Genomic DNA, 21,643 nt, shown 5'->3' with positions numbered 1-21,643 from the left:
CACCAGGGTACACCAGTCAGCATGAGGTAAGAGATTGTCAGGTGATGAGAAGCAGGCAGGTGTACACAGGAGTATGTGTTAGGCGACTTCGTTAACACCATACTAACAGTTTACGACGTCGAATGTAACCGAACTTATGACTTGATGACAATGATGAGACAATGAAGGTACACAGTGGCAATTTGGGCTTGTTGGTGAAAGACCATTTTATAAGGGATCAAACAGTACTTAAACTACATAAAAGGACATAGAAACGAGACAACACACGACTCTCACTTGTAACAAAATGATTTTAGTGACGTATCGAGTCCGTTCAACTCGGGTATATAGGGTGTAAAAGAGCAAATGTTACCTCAATAAAATCATTTCGCTGTACGTCAATGCCATGTGTTGTCTCGTCTCTTTGTCCTTTTATATAGTTTAAGCACTGTTTCATGAATTTTAAAAATATGATGGTGCTTTAAATGCCATGGTCCCAACGAACCAGTGAATGAACCAGGCAAACAAGATAAGGCACCTTGCAACAGTGACTGCACATCTATAGCTGATCTACGACTAGATGCTTTCTCGCTCAATAAGAATTATGCATTACGGGTTTGCGTAGGACCAATCAGACTGACATCTGTAGATCATGGTCCACGTTCATAAACAGAACAACATTTGTAGACATACCATTATCACACTGCGCATTGAGAGTGCGAACACCACTTTTACTCTTCGATTCACTCGTTCTTGGCGTGTTTTATTCTACATCACTTTCCTTAGAAGAGCCTCCAACGGAGATTTCGCTCCTCAAATTAACTTTACTGAACAGAACTCCATAACGTGCCTCGTCGTGCATTACTAAGTTTCGGCAGTCGATTTCACCGATGTGGTGATAGACGAAATTCGCAGGCAAACTTTGACAGGGAGCGGCCGTGACAAAGGCGTAGCGGTGCCACTGTAGTCCCAATCTCGGTAACAGAAGGCGCAATGTGTTTGTTAAGACACCTGATCCGTTATACTCACGTTTGTTGTGGTGCCGTCTAATACATAAAGAAGTCTGCTCTGCATGTTTCCAAGCTGTGCTTCTCGTCCCATAGCGTCCAGAGCTCCAGCACTGGCATGTCTGGACTGCAATGCAGGAAGGAATTAGACAAGAACTATCACGCTGCCCAAGACATCGAACGTGTTGCTACCAGATATCACATGATGCAGCAGGCTTTATGTCTGTCCTGCATAGTGTGTAAAGAAGAGTTTAGAACACTATATATGTGCTAAAAAAATGCGAACAGCTTATGGGAACTCACACTACACCCTCGATGTTGGTCTGAGGCCACACCAGGTCCGAGGGAGTTAGCAACCACACCAGGGAGCTTTGAAGTAGGACGTGTTTTTACATTGGAAGGAAAACACAGACAAGGTACCAGAAAAAGGTAGATGCAACGAGAAGGAAGGAAGGTCCACCGAAATCCCTTCTCACTGAAGAAGAATAGTCTTGCAAGGGGGTTTCATCATCAGTATGTGTAGTTTTCTTTTCTCTTACGTCGAAAGAGCTGCCTGCATAATCGATCACGAGAGAGACGGAAAACTGGTAGCTACCTTCTTGCCGGCTTTGGTGTATCACTAAAGACAGACAATTGTTATTGTTTGCTGTGCTTACTTGTAACTGAACCATGTAATCTATGTTGCGCAGGGGTAACGGAACCCACAAGATGCTCGAATTTGCCGAGGCACGATCAATCTAAAGACATACATACTCAATTCAGAGTTTTCTATACGAAATACGTAACGTCTGCTTCCGTTAACTGTAACGATATGCATCCACATTCCACGTTAAACAGTTATAGCGAAATGAACTTCAATCAGTTCCCCCGCATAAATCCGGGTGCTCTGGTTCCTCTCTCTTTCCCTCTGTGTCTCCCTCTCTCATGGTAGAGCGTCTAACATAAATCATCACTCGCTCCGGGGCAGCTCGTTCAACTAAGAGGCAAGGCACATTATTAGTGTATGTTCCCCGCAAGTCCCACACATGTCATCATGCACGGAAAGTATTATTCTGCATGTCACACACATACACCACCAGAGGGACCATAAGACAGTGAAAAAAGTCGTTTATTCTCACAACAACAAAATAGACGTCGTAAACGTACAACAGTTATCTTGCTATACATGTGTAACAATACATTCCTTATCTCGCACACGGAGATAATTGCCCTATGGCAATTGATTTTCTAACAATTCCTAAAATAGGTACTCATCTTTTTGCATCACTAAGTGCGTGTCACCTTCGATGACCGCACTCTGCTATTTTATTTTTCCGTTAGAACTCTTACTTTTTTGAGCGTTGCCCGCAGACTAACGGTATCACAAGTCGGAAGTGGGAAACACAAAATAGATTACAAAAGTTCTGAGGTCACCGGTTGGGAAATATCTCTGCCTTTCTCGTCTCCAGCGTATTGGCACAGTATTCCCCGTATTCCACGTGTAAACGAAAAAAAAAAAAAAAAGACTAACACGAGGTACACTTTTGCATCCACGAAGATACAAAAAGGTTAGAAAATTGAGTGGTTAGTCCAACAGGGCTTCCGTTGACGTCACTACGTCACATGTCACCGGGTTCACTGGGGTTTGCCTTCAGCGTCGCACTGGTTCAGTTCAATTCACCATAAGTGTCCCGAAGAAGCAAACACACAGCTGGCACCGAGGCTACAATCTTGCCTCACAGCATGGTAGCGAGGCTATATCCTCGTCGAGGCAGGCATCACCGTCGATGACGAACACCACGGCATCCTTCCACAAAAAAAACTAATCTTTCTCTCTCTGTTATTTAAGCTATAAAGCTTTCGGTTGTTGAGCATAGAGTCCATTCTAAAAAAAAAAATCTTATCTTATCTTATCCCCTGGGCTAAAGAGTGCGGCACTGTACACCCGTAGAGGGGAGGAGAGGAAGGGTTATTACCGACCATGCTCCTTGTTTTCAATAATGTTAGGTGTAAGAGGAGGATGAGTAGGTCACCACATGGCGGACGGGTTGGGGTGGGCGCCGTGGTTTACCTGGGGTGGTCTGTGAGGGCTATGCCTCGCCCGAGGAATGACAACGTGGGGGACACTGAATCCCGTGGAGAGGCTTCTGTTGAGGCTCATGTCGCTCTTCCGGCTGGACTTCTTCGACTGGAGCGTGTGGTCCTTGGAGAAGAAACGGGACACCTTTAGGCATCGGAGACAAGAACAGATAAGAAAGGAGAGAAGAAAGTGGGCGGGTGGTGGAGATGAGCGTGGAGATCAGATGAGTGGGAGAGATGGAGAAGTGCGAGCTTGAAAAGGGTTTTAAACATTGTGAGGCAGTAAGTAAACTGCAAGTAGTAAGAGATGTCACAACTGCTGATGTACATGGAAGTAATTGAGAAGAATAGCTGCCTTGCTGTTATTCTGTAAGGGGCGTAAGACTAATAGCTGCTAAATAAAGTGATAGATGTTTTGCACGCTCATAGCATTGGATGTTGCAAGTTGTGTTTGAATACGTATATACATATTATGCTAGATTTTTATATCCTTGCCAGTCCATATTTAACGGTGCTCAAGGCGAACATTTGACATTTGCGCGAAAGACACATTGATGTCTTTTTCTTTTCCCGTTGAGGAACAACGTTAAGGAGCCTCGGGGCTATTGCATAAAGGTTTTATTATTTTTTCAGTAAACTCCTATGTATTTTTATATGTTTTTATGCGTTTCTGTTGATATTTTCGCATGTGACTTCATGGTTTAAACTCAAAACTATGATGCACAAGCAAAGGGTTCAGCACTATAGCCAGTGCAGTTACTTTCGCAGAAACTAACGATTGTTGTTGGCAAATAAAAGGCAAGTAAACTAGTTGTGCTTAAGATCCAGCCAATTCTGAAGTGTTTCCTGCCTCGCACGAAAAGTGCCATCTGGGTGAGAAGAAAGACATACTCGAAATACATTTCGTGGTTCGCGGTGAGCGCTGGCAATAAAGCGTAGAATTGTGAATGGAATATATTTCTGGTGGCAGTTTTCGAAAGTTATTACTGCTGCCTTATTGATTATGCATGCATATTGGATGGAAAGACAGACACAGACTTTCACAGTGCCTTCCACGCGGATTCTTCAAGAGTTTTCTCTGCATTTTAAGACCGCGTTTGGACAGCAGTGCATACAGCGCTTACGGTCGTGAAAATAAGAGAGCCTGATGGCAATGCAGCAACGGTAAAACGGCGAGGAAGCAAGGAAGGAGAACTTGTGATGAAAATTTATAATTGTATGCTGGAATTGGAGAGCGTAGATGATACGAGAGAGGTTTCAGGGTTTCATGGCGATACTTTTATGGGGATTTCCCTTTTTTTCCTTGGTCGTATCCATACATATTGCAAAATACCTTAATAATCTAAGATAGCTCGTCTTCTTCGACACGTCTCCCATATTATATGGAAAATTCTTTGCGATTATTTTTGAAAAAAAGGGGAGCAGGTATAAGCGAGCTGGTGCCAAAAAGACGCGCATTTTCATTGTCATCGTGAAGTAACTCAGGTATAAATTTCGCTGCATATGCTCGTACACGATGCACAACGTCGGCAAAGGTCTTGGCTATGTTGGATCAGGCACTGTTGGCACGGTACAGAATATGGGCAAAGCGCCGCTTACATCGTTCACGCGTTCTGATTAGAGTCACACAAAGTACCATAGGCACCGTATAAAAATTGCAATTTTTTCAGTCCTCCAAGTCTCTTAGTGCCAATGCAATAAATGTTGTGTAATGCTTCATGACAGTCGTTACATGCTTTCAGCAACAGCCCAATTATTCGCTATAACCAATTATTTCTCCTTGCATTATCACATTACTCCATTACCGAATACCAGGAAGGTCAACTGTTACGACAACCAATTACGGGAACGAAATGACGAGAGGGGGCTAAATTAAACGGCATTTACCGCTGAGTAACACACGCCAGAATTGCGCAATATGAGTTGGAGGTCACCACAACGTCCAAACCCTCCTTCACTGTAACATAGTGTTGATGACTTCAAATGAATATTCTAATTTCACCGTTTAATGAAATGCAGCTAACTGATCTTTCCTTTTCGCCCTATCCTGAGCCAATAATTAACGATTCCTAATCGTGCGATTGGGCATGGGAATCAGTTTCAAGGGCCTCTCCAGCATCTGGCGACATATCCGCCCAGAAAGAAGTTTAGCACGCGCGTATCTGTGGCAACCTCATTTCTTCGGCTATGACTCAGCAATTTTCCCAGAACCACTGATGCAGCGGTGGTGCGAACGACTCAGAGACATCCGCGATAGCAGTGAACATCAATCATGCCACTTTTATTTTCTCTTCCCCACATATCGGCCCGAGCATAACCTCTCTCGCGCTAAGCGCGTCTGTGTAATGTCAACGGGCCTAAACGCTGGTAGCGCAATCATAAAATACCGATCAGCAGCAGTTTTACGAGAAGCCTTTACGTTCACCAGCTCCACCCAAAACTTTATGGGCCACATACAAGACTACGCGCCTCAATATCGCCCGCGCATAACTCGTGTAATAAGTAAGCAAAACGTCTTCGTGTGAGCCAGACGAAAAGCTGGAAACATAACGTCGTAGTAAGCAGGCAAGAATCTGGGCAGCGCCCTTGAGTTAGTTCTACGTTATACGGCGTGCTTATTAGGGCCGAGCTGCTTTCTTTAGAAGCAAACTACGATATATGAGCGCTACAGGATTGGGGATTTGCTTCTTTGTACCTTGATGACATATTTCTTGCGTCGTACTAGAGATAGGAACACGTTCGTGCTGAGAAACAAGAAATGCGTACGTAAATATCACCATTGTGGCATAGTGCATTGTGCATACAGGGTGTTCAAAATTAAGCTTTCACGAGCGCTACGCAAACACAGCAATAACAGGAAACCGGATGCTAACTTTATGCTACTTGTGTAAAAAACAGGTGCTGCTAATTATGTAGCACTTGTTTCTTACTCAAGAACCAGAAAAATAGCACCAGTTTCTCTTTTGTTCGCCTATTTATAATGTGCTAGTGAAAGCTTAATTTTGAACACCCTGTATACACAGGCTACACGGCACAGGATAGCAAAAGTTAGCATGTATAGCACGTGCATGTCGTGATCAACGATGGAATAGTAATAAGAGTGACTTGTTTGAACACTGATGGCGAATTCGGGTGGTCACTTAATGGCAACACGGCCTCGAGCTCGGAATAAATAAATAATGGCGCCGTGACGTTACACGTAAGATTTGTTTGCCTATGTGTGGCGACATGCGTACGTGCCGCAGGGTAGGGCTGCGGATAATGTCGACCACGTGGGGTTCTTTTGACGTGCGCCGGAAATCTCCGACACACGGTGCTGGAAGCAATGTTTACCTCCCCCCATTACTACCCTCCTCGGCCGGGATCGAACCCGCGATCTTGAGCTTAGCAAGCCAACACGTTACCGACTGAGCTACCGAGGAGGGCTGCGCTCGGAAATTCCACGCGCTGCATGGGTTACGTGGTCGTTGTCACGAGAACATAAGTGTAGGGATATTAGCGGTTTTTGGCCACTTGGATCACGCCAGGGGCACCGTGGTCGCTCCTCTTCGGATTTCGTCGTCTGCTAACCCAAGTGAACTTGCTGGCCAATGCGAGCCCTCGCCACCCTTGCAGTGCGGATGTGACGACGCCGGATATAGTGGGGCAACCCGCTGCCCGGTCGTGTCGAGGCCGGGTGAAAAAAAGTGCTGGCTGGCAAATTTCGGGCGCCTGGAAAGCGCCATGCGAACATACGAGACTACTTCGCTTTGACCAAGCGAACATGACTGCTCGGGATCTAACGCAATGGCAAAAAACGCTGTTACGAAATGACCACACGAATTCGCCATGGGTTTGACATGCCTTTGACGTCTCCACTCGGAACTGCAACGCCCTCAAAGAGTATCTTATTCATAAACAATGTCACAGATACACCATATTTGTGTCATTGCTGCCTCTGCGCGTTCCAGAAATACCAACCAATATTGTTACTACATATAGGGTGTTAGCTTTCACTAGCGCTACGCAAACACAGCGATGACAGGAAACCGGATGATAACTTTACGCTGCTTGTGTAAGAAACAGGTGCTGCTAATTATGTAGCACCTGTTTCTTACTAAAGGAACAGAAAAATACCACCAGTTTTGCTTTTGTTCGCAAATTTATAAAATGCTAGTGAAAGCTTAATTTTGAACACCCTGTATATTGCGACCCGTTATTCCACATTAAGTGTTAGATTTCTCTTCATCTCTTACTGCAATGAAGCTCACTACGTTATGTAATACCACCTGGCGGGGTCCTTGACGACTGATTAATAAACGAAATGAAATATGAACTTGCAAATATTTAAGGAACCACATATGCTCTGCCTCTGCAGAAAGCACTTATCGATAAAGATGGAAAATCAGTACACATCGCTCAAAACGACGTGCTTCCCAACAAGACAGACAGCGCCAAGGGAGACGTTGTGAAAACACATCTACAACGCTGTTAAACTGAAGCGTAAGCGTTCACTTACCATGAAGCCGTCGAATGCGTATGAGTGCTTGAGAGCATGCTCGCCACTGCTCTCGCTCGACGTGTCAGTAATCATGGCTTTTTTGTCGAGCGTTCCTCCTGGAGGACTAGCGGCTCCCATGCCAAAAGGACCTTTGGCTCGTTTCGTCCTGCGCTTCCAACGCCGGCACAGACACACCATGGCACACACCATCACCACCAGCAGGGCCAGGGCGATGGGCAAAGCGATGGCTAACACTGCGCGAATCAAAGAGACATCGTATGCTCCGTAAAACTGCTTTCGAGTGTTCATCTTCATCGTACAATGTAAACTATGTCGTAGACGTCTGTTTCTTCGTTGTTATTATTTTCTTTTTGTTAAAAGCGGGTTCCCACTGCTGCTTTATCAGTGAAGATGCTCTATAGAAAAGTAATCTCTTTGTGCTACGTAGAGACTTAGCGTCTTACTTACGTTGTATCACACTAATTTATACGACTTATGTTCTAATGCTTTGAAAGTGCGACTTCCCCACGCACCTAACGCAATCCGAGGTGGGGGGGGGGGGGAGGAGTTGTTGGGGTAAGGGGGTGTAAGGAATGAGTAGGTAATGTGGCAGAGCAGCAAGTTGGGAGTAATTACAGCTGAAATTTACTGATTTGGTCCCCCTAACTTGAAATTGACTCTTACAACGCTGCAAATAATAATTGGTGTTTTTGTGGCGCATGAGCAACTTAGGTCATAACGCGCCAAGACAGTGTCAAATGAAGTACCACTGAAAATAGTACGTCAGACTCGCAAGCTGTCCCCTCAAGGCAAAAATCTACAGGAACGTGTTTTTTTTTTTTTTTTAATTTGATGGCACAACACAATTGAGCCATAGTATGCCTGCAGAACAAGGAATAGTGCCCTATGCAAGTCGCAAGGTTTTATGACAGGACGTATGTCTTTCGTTCAAAATCAAAGTGTTTGCTTTCGTGACACAAATTTATGTACATAGACCTGTGAGGCGAGAGCGCGAAATGACAACCCAACTCAGTGACATTCCAGGACAAATGTTTGTGGCAAGGCAGCTAGGACCCAAAAGGACCAAATTGGAGTGCCCATATTGCCCCTGCCATATGGGCTGTCTTCAATGAAGATCGAAAACCAATGGCCATTGAACTACATTGAACATACGCGTAACGCCACCAAGCGTGCTACATGTCAACTGCTCAAGGGGCGTTGGATCTAATGCTCTCTCACTGGTTGACACGGTACGCGCTCGATGGCGCTAGCATGTTCAACGGACATTGATTTTCTATCATCATTGAAGACTGCCCACCCGTGGGACGTGGGACACAGACTGTACACGTGTGTGTCATGCCCTTTAAATTATCTACTAGACCGACCCTCGAAACTAGGTGTATAAACCACGACGCTTTCAACCACATGCCCTACACCACGTTCACCACTTTCCCCTCGCGAAGCTTAAGTTGCATTAACAAACAGTGTGAAAGACACTGTGCTTGCACGCGAACCACCTACCCATAAAAAAAAAAAAAGATCTACCCGCTACTGTAAAGGAATGCTTTCTATCCCTGCAACAAAATTTTCGTCGGTGCAGCTCAAGTTGTTGTGCACACTCAACGCAGAACCTCTTTCTCATGCAGAGAACTGCGTGGGAGAATCTCAGAGATAAGAGCATGGAGGCAACTTTCCGTCTTCGCCCGCCCGGGGAATCTCATGTGACTACGCAATGAAAAATTGCGGGTGCACTATACACTGTAAACAAAGTTATATTTACCTAGACCATTAATCTCGCACCGCCGTCCCAGGAACATACGGTTGCATCTGCGAGGAAGTGAGGTATGAATTTCAAGTCAGCAAGGCTGATCAGCAACGGGCGTAAGGTTACGGTAAACAGCTCACGTAATATTAGGCGGCGAAGGGTTTGAAGGTGGGCGCTTACCTGCAGCTCTTCTTTCCTTCGTCAGATATTACGCATGTTCCTCGTGCGTTGCAGTGGTCGCAGTTCTTGATCTCGCCTGGTGGGGAAATGATATGCGTGTTTACCAATATGCACTCCTTTTTATGACAATAAACGCATTAACAGCACAAGGAAGTATAACTCTGCAAGCTCTGTTAGCGTGCGACGGGAAATTGTATCGTTCGACTGATTTGACTGACTGCGCTCGAGCTGACTACCCGAGAAGACTCAGCAGTGGACCTCACTTCAAAATATCGAAGAAGGCGCTGACATTACACTATAGCGTCATTTGCTTCTGCCCCCTGTTGCTTTAGTACCTTACTGTTGGTGCACCACGCTCTTTTGTGTTAAGCGCACTGAACATCACATGCCATCGTTAATGAGTCATCAGGTAGCAGGCCTGCTGTAAGTGCAAAGCAAGCCTTTGCGCTCCTTAAGTAGCGGCTCCAGAGCGCATGGAGCGCGCTGCTTTTTACAGATCGGTGTCCCTCCTTTTCCGGAGCGTGGCGCTCTTGGTGAATTTGTCGGGGCGCCCATCGCGCTCGTTGCTCTGGAAGACTGTTTAGTAGAGGCACCGTAGTACTAGGGACTTGGTACACATAACACTTTGGGTAGAGCTGCTACATGGAACGCGCCCTTTGTCAGTTGCCGTGAAGGCACCAGTAAAGCGAATAAAAATTGGCGTGTCTCAAAGAAGGGCAGATGCACTCTGTGTGGCAACTCCCATTTCGTCGGGTAACCAACTGTATTGGAAGTGCAATTAAGGGTAATTTTTTATTGTTGTCAGTGACAACGAAATCATATCGCGCCACTCTTCTGGACTCACCTGAACAAATACGCCCAGGTCGCAAGGGATCGAGGTCCTGGAAGCCGTCCTTGCAGTAGCAGCTGTACGTTCCTGGCAAGTTAACACATTTGGCCAATCTTGCACAATCGTTGAGGTCTGGATGTTCGCACTCGTCGAAATCTAGGCAGAAAAACACGCATGAAACAGCAATGTATTCAAAAACAATTTTGCTTCTTTACATGAACTGCCGTTACACGTACCTTTGACAGCAGCAACTCCTTCTGCACTTGGGCTCACGTAGAGGACGCTCTGTCCGATGCTGTAGTTTGTCTGTCGGAGTGATCGACTAAGCTGCTCGTGGATGACCTCTGGCGTTATCTTGTCACCTTTTCTCATAGCAACGGTAAAGTTTAACAAAATTCCCGGTGGAGAGCTGTCTGCTGTGTCCAAATCACCAGCTTCTGAAATGCTGTTCAAGTTGGAAGACACGAACTGATCTTCTACGTCTGTCTTCTTCACCGCATCGCTAATCTGGAATACATAACGTGTTCCGTAAGTGGATCGATTCATTCCTTATTATATTGTGACGGGTTATGTCTGAACTAAATGTGGTCCTTACTCCTTTCTTAGCGACATCTGCAATTTCTTGGAACTCTGAAGAAAGGCTATTGGAGAACTCAGTTCGGTAGGAGACAGCAGATTCGCCCATTTTCACGACGCGCAGAACCACGACATACGTCTCGATCTCTGCAATTCACGCACAATTTCGGAATGAGCGGAGAACGAACAAGTGCAAAGGAAGACACAATAAATAAAGCTCTCGCACAACAAACTCGTCGCGTAATGTCCAAGAGACAATTAAGCGCCTGTAGCAATTGGGCGTACTGAATGTACGGTACCTGCACATGTCTTGTTGCCTTCTTGCCTTCCGTATCCAGGCTTACACTCACAGGACCACGTTCCATCGAGGGCTTCCTTACAAATCTCGTAGTTGCCATCATTGCAACGTGGTAGACAGACAGGAGCAAGACCTTCCAGGGGAATATCTTTGCTAGGCTTCTTTTTGATCGGCGGTCTCGTTGGCTTGGGTGTTGTCGTGGTCGTTGGTGGAGGCTTCGGGAACGGTAGCTTCGGCCTCGGACCGGTCGGAGCGGGTTTGCTCGTCGTTTCGGTAGTGCGAGTTGGAGCTCTGAATGCAATCACTGGCCTCTTCGAGAAGAGCGAAGGTGTCGTCCGTGGTGTTGTTAACCTTCTTGAAGGAGGTCGTGGAGTTGGCGGCTGAGAACCAGTGGAGCTATCTCCCGACTGAGGTGTTCGTGTGCGCGCAGCATCGCCCACGGAGGCCGTTGATGGAGATACGGAACTTGTTTTTGATGGGGCGACTTGATCCGTTGGGATAACCACTGTTCGTACCACGGTAGTTGTGATAGAGTTGAAGATAAGCGTTGTTGTAGTGACAGTGGTAGTTGGGTCTGGTTTCACAGTTGGTTCTGGAGCAGGTACAGAGGCTGTTGCTGCGGGCAGCGTGCCGAGGATGGTGCGGCTTCCGATTATGGTAGACACAAAGGTTCTCGGAGCGATCGTGGTTGTAAAGACTGATGTTATAGTGAGTGGACTATCTCTCGTGTAGTACACTTTAGTCGTCGTAAGCGTCAGTGTACGGGTGATGGACTCGACGCTGGTAATGTACTGAGTGACGGTCGAGACGGATGGAAGTATGGGCGCACGGTCACCATCGAGCTGGAAGAAGATGGTCGTGGCACCTCCCGAGGACTTGGCACTCGCTGACTTCGATCCTTCCGAGCTCTCGGCAGGGTACCGTGGTTGATGGTCCCCAGGAAGTATTGGCGTGAAACCGTCTCCAAAGATCGTGGTAGCTCCGGTTATTTGAATGTCGCTGGGCTCGGAGGATGGAGGGGCAGGGAGGTCTGGGAAGAAGATGGTCTCTTCTCCTACAACTTTGTCTTCCGAGCTCTGCTCTACAGCACCTTGTGTTTGACCTTTCGCCGCTTGCGTTAGTACAGGGAAGGTATCAAAGTCACTAAAGAAGATGGTCTTATCGCCTGTGATTATTTCGGCGTCAGTTTCAAGGTTTGGCGTAATATGATGAGAGGATGATGATGATGAAGAGAGTGCCGGACCTCGAACGCTTCCCTGAAGGTGAACATGCTCATCCTTGTCGACTCTATCTGGTACCTCTGGAGGGGCGTCAGTTGTTTCGTCATGGAAGTATACTTCTGTAGGAGCGATAAAGATTGTTTCAGCTCCCGTTATAATATCGGTGTGTGCATTCTGGTCACCGTATATAGACTGTTTGCTGCTTCTCACGGCGCTAAACATAGTAACGCCCGTTGGTCTGCCCTGTAGTTTAGCTGGATTCCTTCCTTGGGTGTCTTGTCCTGGAGAGTCTGATGCAATAGCTCCAACAGGAATGTACACTGGTTCCTCAAACTGGCTGACCGTCGCTCCTACTGGTGGAAGAGAAGCTTGTTCGTTCACATGGCTCGGTTTGAGATCTACAGCTTCAGATGTGTCATTCTGCTTCTTCCCGTTGGACAGTAGGTGGACGATACCCTTTATAGCTTCGCCAATGTTACCGCCGAGGTTTGCACTGCCTCCGATGACATCGGCTAAATCGATAATTGTTCCCGGCTTAATTGGCTTGGATGGTGCAGTATTGGTCGCGTCACTTCCACTTCCGGCGCCTCCTCCACCTCCAGCACCAAATGTTGGCGCCGGGTGATGTACTACTGGAATCTCTGTCGGAATAATTTCTGGAGCTGATGGGGCAGCTGCTTTAGATGGCACCACAGCCGCGGTTCTTGACATGAATTTAGCTTCCGTCAGCTTAGTAACAACGCCGTCGGTTCCAGTTATGATGAATAACGTCGCGTTGGGCGCCAAACTCGTCGTTTCGTTATCGGGACCGACGTAGCGCGTGCTACTTTCTAGGACTGTTGTAGATGTCACTGGCGCCGTTAACTCCGTTTGGCTGCCCTTCACTAAAGTCGGACTCACAGTCTCAGATGGCACGAAAACAGGGGACAGGGGCTGCGACGAGCTAGGAACAGACGACAGAGAAGACGTTATCAAGTCATCGACCTCTTCGTCTGCACCACTGGGAATATCGGTAAAGAATATTACGGTAGATCCGTCAATCACTGTAGTTGACATGCCAAGAAGTGGCTGCGTTTCTTCTTCAGGATGGAAGCTAGACGACGGCAGTATTGTAAAGTACGACGTAGTTGAGGTGGGTGTTGTCAAAGACAGCGATGGAGATGACACAGATGGCCTCAATTGAACAGAAGTCTGGATGGGGAACTGGCTCTTACTTGATACTCTCGAAACCAGGCTAACTGCTGGCCTTCGCGTACTTGTAGATCTGCTTGCCACCGTTTCTTTCTTTTCTGGAGTGTAGAACGACGACGTCACAATGTTAACTTCAGGAACGAAGGTCGACGATGTAGTAGCGTCGATGGTTGTCGATACCAGTTGTGTGATAACCTCTTCCGATGATGACACAACCGTTACTGCATCGCTGACGAGAGTCGTGTAGTAGGTGTACGTTGTGAGATGCGTCAGAACAGTTGGCGTTGGCGTCAGACGGGTGGATGCTGTAGTCGGTCGGAGACCTTTCCTTGTGGTTACAATCTTGGGGACCACCTGTTCGCTAGATATGATGATCTTATCTTGTCCTCCGAATAGTGTTGTGTAGAACGTGTACGTCGTGTATGTGGTTCCAGTGGTGTACAAGTTGGTGTCGTACGGTGGAGTGGTGACAGTGGGAATAGTCGGGACAGGTACGGTAGTGCTGGGAGGCGGAGGTGGCGTTGTTTGCGTGGTTGAAATTGCTGTTGAAGTTGAAGACGAGGCAATAGTTTGCACAGGAGGCTTCTTCGTCGCCGTCAGAGACGCCCGGGGAACGAACAGCGTCACATGAGACGTTACAACATTCTCCCGGCTTGCAATAATCGAACTGGAGTCTGTGAAGAACGTTGTAAAGTAGGTATAAGTTGTGTAATAAGTTCGGACAGAAGGAACAAGATCCGCAGGGCTCGTGGATGAGGATGGTTGAATGAAAGTCGATGATGGTGCAGGAGGAGCGTACCAGCTGCTGGTAAGAGATGGTCGTACTGAAGTGACGGGCGTTGCGATTTCGCCCGAGAAGATGGACGACTTGGAGCCAACTTTCTCGGTGACAACAGTTGTTCCAACTTCTTCGATCGATGAAAATATTGTTCGACTGCCGCTGAAGAACGTAACATACTGTGTTTGCGTCGTTAGCACAGTTCTGGTACTATACTCAGGTACTGTTACAGTCGACGAGACTGCTATTGGTGCAAGTGAGCTTACTGGTGTCGAGCTGACTAGACCATCTTTGACTGTGAGTGTAACAACGTCCGAGAAGACTTCTTCGATCGAAGAAACGATGGTGCTCGTTCCTTGGAAGAATGTAATATAATTGGTTTGTGTAGAATAGACTGTGCTGAGCTGAGTAGTTGGCTGCAACTCGAACGCTGGGCTGCTGACGGGTATGTAGTTGAAGAGTGACTGGGATGGAAGTAATGTCTTCGTGATCGTAAACGACTCCGTGATTGTAAATACTTGTGATTGGACTTCTTCAAAGGGTGTTACAACAGAGCTGGAGCCGTTAAACAACGTAGCATAGAATGTGAAGGTATTGTACGACGTACTGGTGATGACACGTTCACTGGTTTCCAGGAAGGTATTCGGTTCTCGGACTTCTGGTAACTGTGGCGTCGCGGTTGGTTCGATCTTCTGTGTAACCGGTATTGTAACGGTGTTGGAAATAACCTGTTCTGAGCTCGCAACTGAAGTCGTATCCCCAGTGAAGAATGTCGTGAAATACGTGTATGTCGTAAACAGCGTTCTTGTACTGTACGACACCGAGAATGGTTGTGGAGAGATTGGTTGTCCTCCAAAGTGTTCTTTCATCAACACAGCGTCCAACAGAAGTGTTGGTTGCAGCGTAACAGGTGTTGTTGGTTGCGAGTGCAGGTGCGGCGTGGCATATTCATCGCCACTGCTGGCAACAATAAGTGTGACGCCGTCCGACACTCGAGTTGAAAGGCCTGGTCTGTGTGAGAAGTATGACGCGTAGCCTTCTGACGAATAAAGTCTCCTGGTGTCGTAGTCGCCACCTGTAACAGGGTTTTGTACGCCTTTTATTAGTTATCGAGAACATTTGAGAAACGAGGGAAATAAGTAGATAAATTGGGATAGTGAGCACTAGGAGGAGTAGAGGAGAGGAGTAGAGGGCAGAGGAGGAGTAGAGGAAGACTCGGAAGGATGACCACCTTAACAAGCACTGTGCTTACCTCTAGCGCTCTGTTGGGGTTGAATATGAGACTGGGACGCCGGTATGTCATCGTGCACTCGGCTTGCCTCTAAAATAAAGTTTATAGAAACGCATCATCAAAAGTTTCTTGAAACACATGAAGCAAAATACAAGCACGAAAGTTACAAAAACAGGCGCTTACCTATTGTCTCTGTCACAACTCTAGAATTGGTCTCTTGTACTGTAGTGAACAACGTCTGGTCGCCGACAGTATATGGCACTGTGAACGTGGTCGTCGTAAAGTACGTCAGCATAACAGTTTGTGAAGGCTGAATGAATCCGGAGCTAACAGGCGCGAACGTTGGGCTCAGGGTGACAGTTACTGGAGTGGAAGCTGTAAGAACCACCTCTCTATAGCTGGTCTGAAGCCCGAAGATCACCGGCACCGATGTGGTCGTCGTGTACCTTTCGTAGAACACGCTAACAGTCGGTGTTGCTGCAACTTCGCTGGATGGCTTGACTCTCTTGCTGACTTTCACAGTGAAAGGGTTTTTCGTTGGCCTTGCGACGCCAGCTGCATTCGTTCTGGTAACCACATAGAAGCGCGGCTTTGTTGTGATCTCGAAGCGAGATGGTCTCACGAAACGAGTATTGATGGTATTGGTCTTTGCAAGCTGATCACCTGGAACAGGTCTTCGAAGTGTGACCTTTAGACGCTTACGCTCAGTGGATTCAGTGTCTTCGGTTTCTTCTGGGTTAAGGGAAGCTCCGTTGTGCTTTTCTTCTGTTCCCAGCTCTACCTCAACGGGAGGGGACTCTACATTTTCGTCATCCTTTATTAAGCTTCCATCAGGTCGGCGAATGACAGGTCGAACGCGCACTCGTATCCCTGGAGCAGCTTGGAAGACCCCAGACTTGAGACCCCCAACCGGTCTATGAACCTTAGTGGTCACTATTCTAACTTTAGCCCTCGGACCCTCTGTGTGGTCATTTATGGGCAGGAGAATGATCGGCGTCGCCTGAAGATTTCTTCTGTGATGGTCATCGTTGTCAATTGTGTACGATGGTTGCAGGGCATCTTCAAGCAAAGAAGAACGATCGGAACTTGGAAGGATGTCGATTGTGTCGTGGATGGCCCCCGTGGGTAGCGGTGAATCATAAGTGGCTGTGGGCTGAATATGATTGCTAATGTCACCAATGACTGCGTCCTTAACGCCGTCGAACTTGACTACAGTGCGCATACCAAGGTTGACTTCTGTTGTTGTCCCATCTACTTCCCTCGAGCCAAGGTGAACTGTCGTCGGTCCAGACCCCAGAGGGAGTATACCGTTGGTTATACTTGTGTGCCTGATGGAATTCGCGACTTCACTTAGATCATCTGCTAGAACCGTGGAAGATAATTCAGAGCGCACAGAGTTCTTGGTTTCAAGTCCGTCAATTAGGGTATAGTAGTATGTGTACAGTGTATATAGCGTCTTCCGCAGATGCTCGAGATCAGCCAGTTTTACTGTACCAGACGCCACACCTGAAGTCAACTTTGCGGGTTCGTCTATTGCTGGCGAAGCGGTTTCATAGCTGACGAAAGGGGCCGCTGTTGGCGTAGCTATAATTCCCTTGAGGACATCGCTGTTGAAGATTTGCAATCGAGATTCGAGATTCACAATCGTCGTAGCTGCGCCTTTCGTTCTCGAACCGAGATTAACCATGGAAACCCCATCCGACGGTGTTGTAAAACCGCCGTGACTCTGGATCACTTCAACAATATCTGTGTTCAATGGTACCGTCACCACAGTAGACAACACAGCTTCCCTGCTGTTGTAAACCGTATCAGTCCCGTGAAGGAATGTTGTCAGGTACGTGAACGTCGTATAGTATGTCAGGGGTACAGTAGCGCCAATATCCAAGAAGGGACTGATGTCTACCGTGTCTTTCGATGTTGCCGTAGACTCTGGATCATGGTCTGAACTATCGATATGTTGGTCAACTGCTGCCTGGTGAATTTTTACATCTGGATCATTAGCTTGGAGACCAGCAGCATCTGGTCGACGGTTGAGAATTATCTTCCTTCTTTGGCCATTTTTACCCGGCCCTGGTCGCCGGATCCTAATCACCTTTTTGAATTGATGGTTGTTGTGGGGACCCTCATCCTCGGGCTGCTTCGTGTCTTCATGTGCGGAATCGACGTCGTGGTTTTCCGAAGCAGATTCGGGCTTGACGTCTTGAAGGAATCTTGAAACCGGTGCACTCGTGACTCCTGTCGGCTCAATAAATCTGCTGAAATCGCCAACAGCTGATGACACGAAGATGTGTGTAGGGTCTACGCTTGGAGATTGAAGGTCAGCTGAAGGGGTTGGAGCAACAGGTCGAGTCTTGCGCACTAGTGAAGTCTTCCGTTCGCCAATTCGTTTGGAATCAGTCGGACGAATCCTCTTGAACACCGTCCTCCTTGACGATGGTACCACAGGTTCTGGGACGTGTTCTTGGAGCCGTTCACCAGTAAAGCTATTTTGCTCGAGCCCTGTTTCCCTCGGGGGTTCGTTATGAACAGGAGGAGGAGGTGGAACAAACTGTTGCACGGGATGAATTGGCGAAAAGTGGTTCTGCTCAGGAACGACTGGTGAAAATTGATTGTGCTGAACAATAGGCTCTGGCGGATGAGCTGTAGGAGTATGCTGGAACGGGGCATTTGGAGTAAAACCCTGGAAAGGGTTCCTGTTCCTATCATCTATAAACTGATTAAAACCAATTTCCTGCGCAGGACCCCCCTGGATGTTAATGTCCTGTGGGATACGTAACACTCCAGGTTGAGGATTATGCAGCGGCTGAGAAACAGGAACACCATTTTGGGATGGAACGAATTGATTAAACGGCACAAATTGCTGTTGGAATGGCGGTCTTGCTGGTGAACGGTAGTCGTCGAACAGCGTAGGTACACCTGTCGGGGAAAATGTTCGCGTTATTTTTATGCGCCGGATTTTCTTAGAACCGTCACCAGGGAGCACACCACCGCTAGGCCTCAACACCTTGATCCGCCTGACGTTTCCTGGCAGGTGAGACGGGATGTCAGGAGTAGGAGAGAAGGTTATCCCACCAACTACATCGGTTGTTTGTGAGGGAGAAAGGGTTACCGCATCCACCGCACCAACCGAGCTCAAGGAATGAGCGTCTACCACATCCACCACTTTCGCGTGAGCACCAGAGGGAATGTAGTGTCCATCACCTCCCAGAGAGGATAAGGGGTAGTCATTCAGGGAAAGTGAAGGTTCCAGGACTGGGGATGAGGGAGGGAGTGAAGGGGATTCAGGAACATTACCTGAGCCGAAGCTTTGATGCTGCTGCTGACCAAAGCCAAGACTGTGCGGTGCTCCTACATTCAGATCAGTATCTTGTACATGGGGCGGCCTTACAACAAATTCTTCAGCTCCAGGCCTCACAGGACGAAAGCCATTGAAACCAGGGGAAGTGTCAATAGCACGGTTCCTTTGCGGTTCTCTTCTTGGAACACCATGCACTCTAAAGTCTTGCAAGTCTTCCTGATGGCCTCTAAATTCAAGAAGGTCCCCTTCTGGAGCTTGGAATCCATGGTTCGGATTATTCACGAGAGCTTCTGGAGTTGGCAGTGTGAATACTCGTGCAGCGGTGGGTCGAATACGGGCTCTTCCCCTAATCCTAGTGAAGTCGTGCGAGCGTTTGATGGGTTCCTCTGGCTCCTCAAACTGCTGCAGTTTTCTTCCAGTGAACTTAAAGTCGACGTCGTATTTATCTCGGACATCATGGCCAGCCTTTGAATATGTCTTTTGGTGCTTCTTGATAATCGGAGACTTGTGAGGCTTTTGGGCAACTATCGTAGCAGGTTCCTCGTAGGCTTCTGTGATTGATCCCTGCGTTATCGTTGTAATTCTCCCCGTGTGGGAATCGTCATGGACGGAAGCACCATTCAGACTCCTTGTTGACTCCGTGCTAGCAGACGGGTTTTCAAACGATGCCTCCACGCCTGAGCTGAAAAGCTGAACTCCTTGCGGTTGTTCGTCGCTAGTTGTTGAATCTACACCTCTGTTTTCCTGGGTTCCTACAAATTCTGTGGAAGCCAAAGCAGCAATTTCAGTGGTTCTGCTTGGTACGCTTCTTGCTACTTTAGTGTGAAAGAAATGCTGAGGATGCTGCTGATAAAAGGGCACAGTTACGGTCGTCACAACGGGGTGAATATCGCCCTGTTCCCCAGTAACGTACAATGTCAACAGCGTAGTTAGCTGGGGCACAGCGAAATACGGCTGTGGTATGTGGTACGGGGCTGGGGTCGGTATCTGGGGTACAGGAACAGATGCAGTCTTCGTAATGGTCGCTTCAGAAAAGTGTGTTTTCTTTATTGTACTAAGCAAGGTCCTTCCACGAAGAACAATGGGCAATACTGTCGAAGTGATAATTGTTTCCGTTGTTACGTAGGAAGATGTGAGTAGGCTAAAATCTTGGTTATGAACATGTGGATAATAAGGAACCGGAAAAGCAGGAGGAGCAGTTGCTGGTGTTGAGGGAATCACATCTGGGGTTATGGTGCTGTACACAGTGGCGAGCTGCGTTAATACAGTTGTTTCTGTTAATGTGTCAGTACGAGTGCTGAATCCAATTTTTATGGGAACGATCCTAGTTTGTTCAAAGTCGGCTGTTGTAATGACCACTTCAGTGATGGTTGTATAAGGGCCATCAATGTTTGTTCTCGAGCTCACCAAGGATTTCGTGCTTCCAAGTTCGTCTACAAATGTCGAGTACATGGTCGGTAGTATCACACTCGTGTCCAGTGCCGTAGTTGTTAGCGTCGCGAAAGACGTTCGAAATCCGTGGTATATCGGTAGAGTTTTTGTGGTCGTAATCACCGACGTTAGGGTCACCGGAAGTTTAGTCGTCCCTCTCGGTGTGGATATAGATGACCTCCTAGCAGCTCTCGGATCATAAGATGACCTCCGCCGATTGGGACGGAGGCCCGCAAATGGGAAGTTCGGATTCGAAAAATCCTCGTCCTCTTTACCAACAGCGTTAAAGGACGTCTTGAGATTTGGTGTTCTTCCTCTGTTCCGGTTCCTTCGTGGTTTACTGGTAGAACCAGGTCGCCTGCGGTTTCTTCCTGGACCACTCTCCTCGCTCAGGTCATGTTCATCGTTAACTGTACCCCTCCTGGCTGTGTTCCTTCCATTAGCTCCTCGCGACCTGCCATGTCCTGCCTGTCTTGCAAACGGGTTGTTTTTTGTACGTGCTCGCGGTTGGACTGGCCGGTCGTTTCCCAGCTCTTCATCTTCGTCCTCGTAGTCCGAATAAATATCATCCTCCTTGCCCCTACTGGGACCGCGAGTCTTTTCCGAGGACGCTTGCCGCGTCCTTGTGAATGAGTTAAGGCGGCCGTGAGATTTAGACGGAGACACTCTTGCATTTCCTCTTCTTCTTCCAATGTGCAGTTGGGGAGTCGCCACTGTAGTTGGCGATGCTTCCTGTTCATCGATATCGTCCGCTTCATCCCCTACTTCCTCTTTGTGCGGTCTACGACCATTCGATCTCTGGCGACCAGGTGGTCGTCGAATCTGCAAAGTGAACGCTGGTTTTCCAGTTGGTCTCGTCGGCACGACGAAGGTCGACCTTCCCCTTGTTCGGAATGGACGAATACTGATATGCGACGATGGCGGAGGAGGAGCTTTCGTCTCTACAGCTTTTGAAGGGCGTTCATCCTCTCTCGAAGAGACGTGGTCCTCGTAATCATCTTCTTGGTACAACTCATAATCGTCTTCTTCTCCGTGTTGTCTACCATGATGCGCTCGTGGTCCCCTTACGTAGCCTGCGCGCGTTGGACGGTGGCGTTTAGTAGAGCTTTGTTTTTCTGGACGTCTGGATACCTTCTCTTCGTACTCGTTGTAATATTCGTCATCTTCATTTGGGAATTCATTGCCGTCATAATCGTCTTCTTCCGGCGGCGGCTCTGTTATCACCTGCGTAGTCGCCTTTTGTGATGTCGATCGGCGACGCGATGGAAATATTGGCCGAAACCTGATTGTACTTGTTTCCTTAACTACACTCGTTTCTTTCT

At 47.6% G+C, this 21,643-nt stretch overlaps 1 protein-coding gene across 2 annotated transcripts in view; it reads right to left on the bottom strand.

Moving 5' to 3' along the window:
• Window positions 1-2,076: 2,076 nt before the first annotated feature.
• Window positions 2,077-21,643, bottom strand: part of LOC135386171 (mucin-2-like) — a 141,663-nt gene continuing 122,096 nt past the window's right edge. Inside the window, exons 7-17 of one of the 2 annotated variants that reach the window (XM_064615938.1) lie at window positions 15,776-19,651; window positions 15,614-15,682; window positions 11,174-15,436; window positions 10,894-11,021; window positions 10,535-10,805; window positions 10,314-10,454; window positions 9,470-9,545; window positions 9,305-9,351; window positions 7,543-7,778; window positions 5,740-5,788; window positions 2,077-3,168 (exon numbers count right to left, since the gene is read on the bottom strand). In XM_064615938.1, the coding sequence (XP_064472008.1) occupies window positions 3,056-3,168; window positions 5,740-5,788; window positions 7,543-7,778; window positions 9,305-9,351; window positions 9,470-9,545; window positions 10,314-10,454; window positions 10,535-10,805; window positions 10,894-11,021; window positions 11,174-15,436; window positions 15,614-15,682; window positions 15,776-19,651 (9,269 nt within the window). In that variant the 3' untranslated portion in view covers window positions 2,077-3,055. The remainder of the gene's footprint in view (window positions 3,169-5,739; window positions 5,789-7,542; window positions 7,779-9,304; window positions 9,352-9,469; window positions 9,546-10,313; window positions 10,455-10,534; window positions 10,806-10,893; window positions 11,022-11,173; window positions 15,437-15,613; window positions 15,683-15,775; window positions 19,652-21,643) is intronic. The other variant, XM_064615937.1, reaches the window with a different exon arrangement.

The sequence above is a fragment of the Ornithodoros turicata genome, chromosome 2, assembly GCF_037126465.1.
Source record: "Ornithodoros turicata isolate Travis chromosome 2, ASM3712646v1, whole genome shotgun sequence".
Lineage (NCBI taxonomy): Eukaryota > Metazoa > Arthropoda > Arachnida > Ixodida > Argasidae > Ornithodoros > Ornithodoros turicata.
The sequence above is the reverse complement of the archived record's forward strand: the minus strand, read 5'-3'. Positions and strand labels throughout refer to the sequence as shown.